At 37.0% G+C, this 9,742-nt stretch overlaps 1 protein-coding gene across 1 annotated transcript in view; it reads left to right on the top strand.

The window, feature by feature from the left end:
* Positions 1–917: 917 nt before the first annotated feature.
* Positions 918–9,742, top strand: part of LOC104277264 (copine-8) — a gene marked incomplete at its 5' end in the record, with an annotated part of 32,536 nt that continues 23,711 nt past the window's right edge. Inside the window, 3 exons of the mRNA XM_009873849.1 lie at positions 918–993; positions 5,215–5,268; positions 7,889–7,950. Of these exons, the coding sequence (XP_009872151.1) occupies positions 918–993; positions 5,215–5,268; positions 7,889–7,950 (192 nt within the window). The remainder of the gene's footprint in view (positions 994–5,214; positions 5,269–7,888; positions 7,951–9,742) is intronic.

Genomic DNA, 9,742 nt, shown 5'->3' with positions numbered 1-9,742 from the left:
GGGCACACTGCTGGCTCATGTTCAACTAGTTTCCGTTCTGGGTGCCTGTCTGAGACATGAACCTGTGGTTCAGTCGCTACTGGCAGGCAGCCCTGGGGTTTCTGTGCCCCAACTCCTCGACCTCAGCCGCCCTTGTCAACGATGCTTCATCTACTATGCACCCTGGTCATGGTGGCTCCCTGGCAGCGTGCCATCCCCTCGTTAAGAGCTGACAAAGTATTTTGAATCATGGGAAACAGCACAGGAGTTTGAAATGTATTCTTGGTCCAGGAGTACTCTTTAGAAAGGAGAAGCTTGATAACCACTGCCTTAATGATAGCTTAAATTCTAATTTCCAGTGGTACCTAATATCATAAACTGAGCGGCCTCAGTGGATTGCTTTGCTACTCCAAGATGGGAAGACAGCAGCTGAAATAAGCTTTGGGTCTTCCCCTTAAAAATACCATTCAATGTCACATAACAGAAATTTGTAGAACTAGTGTTTTCTGGTTTAAGTGACTCCTTTCACAGTCTTAATACCTCCCTTTCTCTCACAGTTCAGAGTCTTTGGTGGCAGGGGTTATCCAGTGAGAAAACAGTCATAGTCTTTGATAGCCCCCTCTGGTTTTTTTGGATTGCATAAGCCTATACTCAGGTCAGATCACTAATTTACAAACTAGTCTTCATTATGCAGCTAAGTTAATCAGAAGCCATCAGAAAAAAATTAAACTAATACTTTTCATCTCTAGATTTTAATTACAAATAGAGTGAACATGCAGCAGAGGGAGAAATAAAGATTTTTAAGGGAATTATATCTTTTGCCATTGCTCATTTCTTGAATGTCAGTTCATATTGGCTGTGCTTCTGTTTTTCATAAATATATATTTAATTATTAAATGCTGTGGACTTGATTTGAAGATCTTTTTATTTTTATATAGCCATGATTTCATTGGAGAATTCACAACAAGTTACAGAGAGTTGTCAAGAGGGCAATCTCAATTCAACGTGTATGAGGTAAGTATTCTAAAAGTATTGCTTCATAAGAAGAATTAACGACAAATAGGTATGCGTGCGTTTATATGCACACTGGGCTGTGATAGGGCAAGAAGAGCACTTAAAGCATCTGGGTTAGTATGACATGACTTGGAGGAAATACTGGATTTGTCCCCATTTGTGTGTGAACAATTTGTCATTTATTTCTCTCTTTGCCAGCTGTTGCATGTGTTGTATCTATTTTCTCCTATCCAAAGTCTATCTGGTGATTCCTACGGGAAATGCGAAGTTACATGCCTTTGATCTTGAGTCCACACTTCAGAATCTTGGGAGTTTTGATGCAGGGCTTACAAGTGACAGAATCTAGCTGACTTATTGGTAGGGCTTTTTATGTGGTCAGTTACCACCTTTGGCTAAAAATATGCATCTCATTTCCAGTTTAGGATTTGCACGTCTGCCAGCTACTAGGATTGACAGGCAGTTGGCAATTCAATTATAGAGCTCTATATTGTTAGAAGACTTTTAACTGTGGTAAGACCTTATCGTGTATTGTGGGTAAATGCAAACTACATTCACATTCCCTCTTAGTATTCTTTCTCTTTCCTTTTCTTCTCAGAGCCCTGTGGCCAAAATTGTGCTGGCTTGTTTACTGCATATCTAATAAATCTCTAGTTTAAAACTTCATAGTTAATTTAGTCTGAGGTCATTTGAATTTGCAAAAAAGTAAATGTTTTTTTTTCCCCTAAAGGTCAGATTTTACTGTATCTTCAAAATATGCTGTAACTTATTCTCAGAATCAGCCAATAAGTTTCTAGTAATCTAAGACACCTCAACATCAACAATGGCCATGTGCACCATCTGAAGAAACAGGAATAGCTTTTTCTACCAAACCTACCTTTAATATAGCCTTGTTAGTATGAGCATCTCCTTTTTCAAATTAGCAGCTACTTTGCCTTCAAATTATACTTGAAGGTTCTAGAGGCACATCTGGCGACTTGCGGAATTATATGGACTGTGGTTGCTTTTGAGAGGGTTCCATGACTTGAACTGGCTTGAGGACTTGAACACTGGAACAGGCTGCCCAGGGAGATTGTGGAGTCTTGGAGTCTCCTTCTCTGCAGACATTCAGACCCCGCCTGGACGCCTTCCTGTGTAACATCATCTAGGTGTTCCTGCTCTGGCAGGGGGATTGGACTAGATGATCTTTTGAGGTCCCTTCCAATCCCTAGCATACTGTGATACTGTGACTGTGGTCCTGTTCCTTCTTTGTCCATTCTGGTAGGAGAGCCTGATCCTGAATTTAGACTCCCATGTGCATCCAGATTGGTGGAACTCCTAACCAGCCTGCCTACAAGACCTTCATTGATGCGATCTTAATCCTGTGGTCAGAATTTCTTTCAATTCTGCTTCTCTCAAGGGTGATTCAAATGTGAGACAAATCCAGCTCATTTTAGTCATGGTTATCCTGGTAGACAGTTTAATGTCAAGACCTCTTTATGTCCCTCAGAATAAATACTTAAGACCATGTTCTAAGTTGTAGGTATGTTTTTGAAGGATTTAGGTCAGCTTCTGTATTTGCACTGTGAATTCCAGTATCATGCAATTTGCATGCACAGTGTCTGTCAGAAATGAAATGTGTTTTTTCTTCTTCATGGTGAGATAGTCCTGCTAAAAATGAGAAGACAAGCCTATGTGGCTATAGCCTGTATTTACTCTGCATGGTGTGCAGATCCTTGTTATTCCTTAAGCTATGCTTTAATTGATCTCTGACTACTGTTATTAAACTTCAGTATTTTGTAAAATTTCATATTCCTTACATAGGTGATCACAAATATGATGCTTTAGGCAAGTACTAATGCAAGGTAGGAAAGGAAGGTGCTCCACTTCTATGCTGCATTTTTATATTGAAAATGAGCGAAGGTGCTGCTGTACAAAGCAGAACAAAGATAACTGAAAGCCATGGGGGTTTTTCTTATTTAGATCCAAGGTCAACCCCAGAGTTACTGTAATTTGGAGCAGTTTCTTATGGGTGCTGTCACAGCACAGATTACTGTGTGCAGTGAAAATGTCCTCTCCTGTTGTATCACTGACATGACTCCTACCCTACCAGGAATATTCTGTCATAACATCCTAAGTCATTTTGCAGTTTCTTAAATATAGTATCAATATCTTACTCCCAGCAATAGCATACGTTTCCTGACTGGAATCCTCTATACTTTGGTACTGTTTCTGCTTAGTTCGTCTGTGCAACATCAGAACAAAAGAAACTGGACAAATTCTTTTTTTATTGTTCTGCATTTGCAGGTAGAAAAATTTTGTGTTTGAGTCAGTGTCCTGTATATTCAGATTAGAAACATTGCTACAACAAGCTCTTTTCAATTAACCTTTTTTTTATCGGTAAGAGTTCATGTAGCTTCCTATATGAGGTTACTGTGGGGGCGTAAGACTTTTAGAGGCTAAAAAAAATCTTGTTTTGTTTGTGAAGTTATCTGAAATTCGAGAAAAATATATATGCTACCTGTAATTATAGGAGAGAGACAAGCTGCGATTTAATTAATCTTTGATCTCAAGTAGATGCCTTGTATCCCATGATATTTCACTCCAAGCTGTAGTGCATTTACTAGCAGTTTCTGAGAAGACAATTGTCAAATTACCTGATGCAGAAGGTTCAGATGAATCTCATTTTTGGCATTTAATGACCACTGGCAAGGAATATGTGGCTAATTCAGGCCTGACCACTGGATTCTGGAGAGTTGTGCATGAAGGACCACAGGGCAGGCAAGGCCTTTAATCTTTGTCTTCTGGACGATTCTCAGGAGTCACTTTCTGGCTCAGATTTTGGCTCAACAAGAATTACTGCATTGTTTATAAACCAATTACACAAATTTAATCCATTGCTCACTGGTCAAGACACTGTTAATAGGAGGGACTGGGGGTATTTGGGGGGTTTTAAGTGTAAAAGGCCTTATGCATGTGTAAGGCAGTAAGAGCTTGAAGAATGCTTATGGGATGAGTCTGTGGGTACTGGAGGGAGAGCAAGAGTCACTCTCATTTAGGCTGTGTGGGAAGGCCTCAAGTGATAGTTATCTATTTCTGCCCTACATTTCAGAGCTGTTATGTATTATACAAGGAATATGATCTTTAAATATAATTTCATTTTTGTCAAGGGGTGAGAATTTTTGGAAGACGTGTATTACTATTTTTCCCATTTCAGGCAAAATTGTTTAAATATTTTATAGCAGTTAAGCGACTAAGATTTCGACTGAGAATGTTTTCATTCCTTGTCATTCACAGAACATCTGTGAGTAGTTTACAGTTGGCAGTAAGCCACAAGGATTTGAGTTCCCTAGTTAGATAGGAGATAGTTGATCGACCTAATTAACAAAATAATGTTTTGCTTCCAATTCCATGTGCAATTTTGAAAAAAAAAAAAAAAGGACTACGTTTTAATGTGTATGAAATGAAATGACTGAGACTTGCTTTTGAGTGGGTAGGTATTCAGAAGTGAAACAATTTTAATTGGTGGCTAGAGTGAGAAATTTTATAGATGTGTGTTCCAAGATGTTCAAGAAAACCATGTAATGCTTTGTAGTTCAGTTCCATGAAGATTCTTGTGTATGGGGAGTGCAGTGAGCCCCCACAACTCCTGTATGCCAGCCTGGTGGTGGTCTGTGCCATTTTCATGGAATTACTGCCTGTTTTCTGTTCTGGCACAGTATGATCTGTCCCCCAAGTTGCTCTTCCTGTCCGCCAGATTCTGTCATTCCACCAAAACCAGCAACTAAGAGTACAACAACTTTCATGTTTCTCAGCTAATACTGAGGAGAAGATGGAAACAGATTAACTAGAACGCAAAGAGGTGCATTGTGGGATGAAGAAGTGGTAACATGGTACATTGAAACACTCAAATCAGGCATGCAAAAAAAATGCAGAATCCTGTGCAAATTCAAATAAATTCCAAGCACTCAGATTTAATTAACACTCCCACCTCTGTTGCTCCGGTCTCCTATCTGTCAAATGTGAATAGCAGCACTGGCTTATCTACCAGGTACCATGAAGATAAATTCACTGGTTTTCAAATACGCATATATCCCAGCATTCAGGTGCATAAGTAAACAGTATGCTGAATGAATTTAAAATCCACTGAAAATAGACTACTTTCTGCATTGAAAGTATCTTAACACTTATTTTTATGTTAAATCATAAATCATTCTGCTTTAATATTTGTTTCTGTGTTTGTAGGTAATAAATCCAAAGAAAAAAGGAAAAAAGAAAAAGTATGTTAATTCTGGAACAGTAAGTAGATATACTTTATGTTACTGAATGCTTTTCTTTTCTCTTGACACAGAGGATAGTTGAGTTATAATTTAACAGAACAGAACCTTCTGTGAGGGCCACAACAAAAAACTGTTTTCTGTTAATACAGCAGGTATTATTTTTTAAAAAAATTTGAAGAGTCTGTTAAAAGCTCTGTCCAAGTGTGCTGTTAAGTTGCAAAAGATTTCCAGAATGAATTATACCAAAATTTCAGTCAAATTCTTGAAATTATTGGACTGAACACTATTAATTTTTATCTGAAAAATATTTGCACTTCTAAAAGTCAAATTTCTTTTTAAATTTAACTGCTGAGCTGGCATCAGTAAAACCTAATATATTGGTCACATCTAAACCAAAAAGAGTGAACATATTTTATTACTGACGTGGTTTTGTAAATTTATCTTGAAAGATCTGTTAGTATAGTTTAGGATGAGAGTTTAATGTCCTTTTGTTCATATTCCATATTCTATTTTATGAGCCATTAGTTACCAACACAAATAGCTGCCTTCAGCACGTTCTCAGCTTTCATGTTCTGGCATCCATGATGTTCAAATCATTTACCAAAAAATGAAGATAGATGTTGGAAGAATTTTATATTGGAAAACCTGATTAGTTATAAGATATGTTTTTTGAAAATGCAGCCAGCATGTGGGTTTTTTCCACATGAACAGTTGCCCTGAATTCGTTAGAGCTACTTTCCCTCTGAAGTGTAGCCTTGAAGGAACATTTTCTCATTCTCACATTCCTGCATAAGTATATTCAACAGTAGGAAAATACTTTTCTACCTCTGCTTTAAATTATAAAAGAGGCAGAAGCAACTTGTCCATGAAAATTTACCATACAGGATCTGATTTGTTAGATAATACATTTTTTTTCCAACATATTCCTTTTACTACCATTTAGTGTGTTAGAATAAAGTTCTGTTATGCTAATGGGTCAGAAACATAAAAGTGATTATTTTAAATTGATACCAAAAGTATATATGCTCAAAATTGGAAGTACGAATTCGAGTTTAGGGTACAGAAGAGTAAAAAATGCATTTGCATGTTCAATTTTTCTGTTGATTTTTGTTTTTTAAATATTTTAACACCTTCACATGTATCAGTCTGCATTTTGAAGACCATATTTTACTCATCTTCGGACAGACAAAATCAGCTGTGTCTTGTTATTCCGTGTCTCAAATTCCACAGAAATTTCCAATAAACATTTGTTAGCAATTTTCTTTCTTCTTTCTTTCTCTACCAATGTTCTCTACTGTTGGTTTTGTAATTTCTTTTCTTTATCAAGACCTCTTTGCCTCCATTTGCCCTTACTTGTACCCTCAGGCCTCCCTTATTCTTCTCCAAACTGTCTCTTCCCTGTGTGTTTGCCTGCAGTTTTGTTTTTCTTATCTCTATAGTTCAGCCAAGATATTCTTTATCGCACAGATTTCTAAATTTTCAAAAACTAGGCACCAAGACCATCATTCTTACTAATAGGAAGTTGGCTTCTGGAGATTTTTACTTAAAGTGCATATAGATCATTTACTGCTTTCTCCCTCCTGCTTTTAAGGACTATGTACATACTGTAGCCATCACAATTCATTATTACTTCAGGGGTCATTTTAAATTCAGACAGACAAACTGCATACCAAGCAGAAGTGTTTCAGAATGCATGATTAGTTTCAAAGACACAATGCTACCTGTAGTCTCATTCTGAGTCCATGTTTACAGCGTAGGAATATTTTTATTTTTTATATTCTGTTGCAGTTGGAGGCAAATCAAATTTTATGACAAACTTCCATCCTCTTTTTATTCCTTCTGTCATTATCAGTGAATTTGCTTTGCCTAGTTACTTAAGAAATTTTCACCAACTGCTGCACTTACGTTGTGAGAGAGTTTTGTATGACTTTGTAAATAAAAATAATTTGGATTGAATACGTTTCTTCATAAACGTTGTGTGGTGTATGAGGATCTTAAATGCTGGGATCTTTTCCGCTTGAGTTTATATTTCTGTGACTCAAGTGTTGGAAATGCAAGTAACACCTTTACACCACTGCCTGTGTTTTGGACCTGTATAATTTCTGAATGATAAAAGCTGGGACTGAAGAAGTTTCTTTTCTTTAGATTTGTGTATATATTCCACTATATGTTTCATATATATGTATCATTTACTAGATTTTTCCATTGCATCAGTTCTGAATTCCTCTTTTAATGTGTGGTGAGAAATGACATGAATAAATGTAATTAAGTTCTTTAAACAGTGTTGAAGTACTTATAGAGTAGAAGCATTATCATCTAGCCTCTAATATTTGTGTGTAGATGTAGTGTATAGTTATCAGAAGACATGCATGTGGTAACCTGCCCTGGAATACAATCTTCCATCCCTTAAGTTTGGCTTAAAAAAAATAATTGTAGTAAACTTCCAAATTTGTCCCTTCCCTTTCAAGAACTGTCTATTGAAATGGTTTCTTTCTCTTAGTTTTTTAATCTTCATTTTTCCCTAATGCTGTAGGAAATTATGTCTTAAGGATAGAAGTCCAAGAACATTGTGATTATGTCTCTACTTGTTCAGCTGGGAAATGACAATTCATGTCTGACTCTCTTTTATTTGCTTTCAGGTAACATTGCTTTCCTTTCTAATTGAAACAGAAGTTTCATTCCTTGACTATATTAAAGGCGGGTATGTGATTGGCAACAAACCTTTCTTGTTTTCACAGTCTCATTGTAATTCACTAATGATTTGTGTATGTACTTTGTATATGATGACTCTAAGAAGTATCTGTAAAGGATGTATTATTCCCTCATTTTAGAGGCTGTGCTTTCCTACATAAAACCTGCAGATAGTTATTGACATAAGTAACGGAACTTCACTTATAATATTGGTAGTAAACCACTGAGATTGAGGAATGACCTCTGATAAAACCAGTGAAAATTGGATTAATTGGGAACTGTCTATATATTATTAAATTAGTAAAATGCCTTTTTATTTCTTCTGATTATACTGAGCTTTAGTGTATTCAATAATGCCATTTATTTAAAGCCTTTCCCCATCAAAGGCATTTTTTCGATATTAATTATGTAAAATTTATAACACATTCAATTTCTTATTTATCGTCATTTTCCCACGAGGGAAGTAGAGACAGAAGCATCAGATGGCTTACCCTAGAACATGCTTGGAAGCAGAATTGAATCTCAGAAATTCTTGTCTCTTAACCTCCCTGCCAGAACACAATTCTTCTCTGAAATCATAAAATCATAGAATCATTGGGCTGGAAGGGACCTTTAAAGGTCATCTAGTGCAACCCCCCCCTGCAGTGAGCAGGGCCATCTTTAACTAGATCAGGTTGCTCAGAGCCCCATCAAGACTAACCTTGAATGTGTCCAGGGATGGAGCCTCCACCACCTCTGGGCAACGTGTTCGAGTATTTCACCACCCTCGTATTAAAAGAACTTCTTCCTGATACCTAATCTAAATCTAAATCTGCCCTGCTCTAGTTTAATACCATTGCACCTTATCCTGTTGCTGTATGCCCTTATAAATGGAAATGATTTGTTATGAACTCCTAGGCACTTAATATGTATATTTGAGGCATACAGTCTGAATATACATGCAGGCATTTATTTTACAGCATTGGTTACCTGTGAAGAAACAAGTTACTTTTTTTTGTGCCATTCTTTAACCAGGCTTCAGCTGAAATAAAAAAGGAGTCTGTTGTGTTTTGGCAGTAGCAACATAGGGCTTTGCCTTTGTTCCCAGCAGTGGTAATCCTATGGATGAGAATGTACTTAAGCTTTATTCCTAGCACATTCATCACTGAAGTTCATTAATTTAAAGTGACGCCCACAGTCATAATTGTTAGCTACAGTGAAACTGTCAGTAAGCTACCTCGACTGCCACTGTATTCAAGGTTTTGAAAAACCACAGGCCGATGTTGTACTGAACCGGTGACTGGTAGAGGGGATGGATCACTGTTAAGATGTACTCCAAGCTGTTGACCCTAACCCATGGGCTGCTGCAGAGTGTGATTTTTTTCTCTGTGAAGGACTAAGAGCCTCTTTGATGTTTCAGTTCTCCCAAACAGTTAATTTTTAAGGTAGGAAATCCAAATTCACTGCTGTTCTATCTCCATCCCAGAAAATAAATATTTTCACTAAGGGTGAATTCAGTCTGCTATGTATCTCAAAACACGGTGTCTTATGGCTCATTAAGATTAAACCTGACAAGAATATTTTATGCATCGTACTTAAAACTGGGAATGCTTAATTAGGTTTTTTAACATAAGTATAGATGCATTCTCTTTAAAATTCTTATTCAGTATCTTTGGAGAAATCTGTGATTTGTCTTGCTCATTTGCTCGCTCTTTGGTGGCTGAACACGTTTTCTCATTTGGGTAGGATGCAGAGCTCTGCAACATTTCAGATTTGAGTGTTTGATACTACAAAGTTGTACGGTAATACACAGCAGCTTGTGG

Source organism: Apaloderma vittatum, unplaced genomic scaffold (genome assembly GCF_000703405.1).
Source record: "Apaloderma vittatum isolate BGI_N311 unplaced genomic scaffold, ASM70340v1 scaffold11557, whole genome shotgun sequence".
In the NCBI taxonomy this organism is placed as follows: Eukaryota; Metazoa; Chordata; class Aves; order Trogoniformes; family Trogonidae; genus Apaloderma; species Apaloderma vittatum.
Note: the sequence above shows the minus strand (reverse complement) of the source record. Positions and strands in the feature narration are given on the sequence as shown.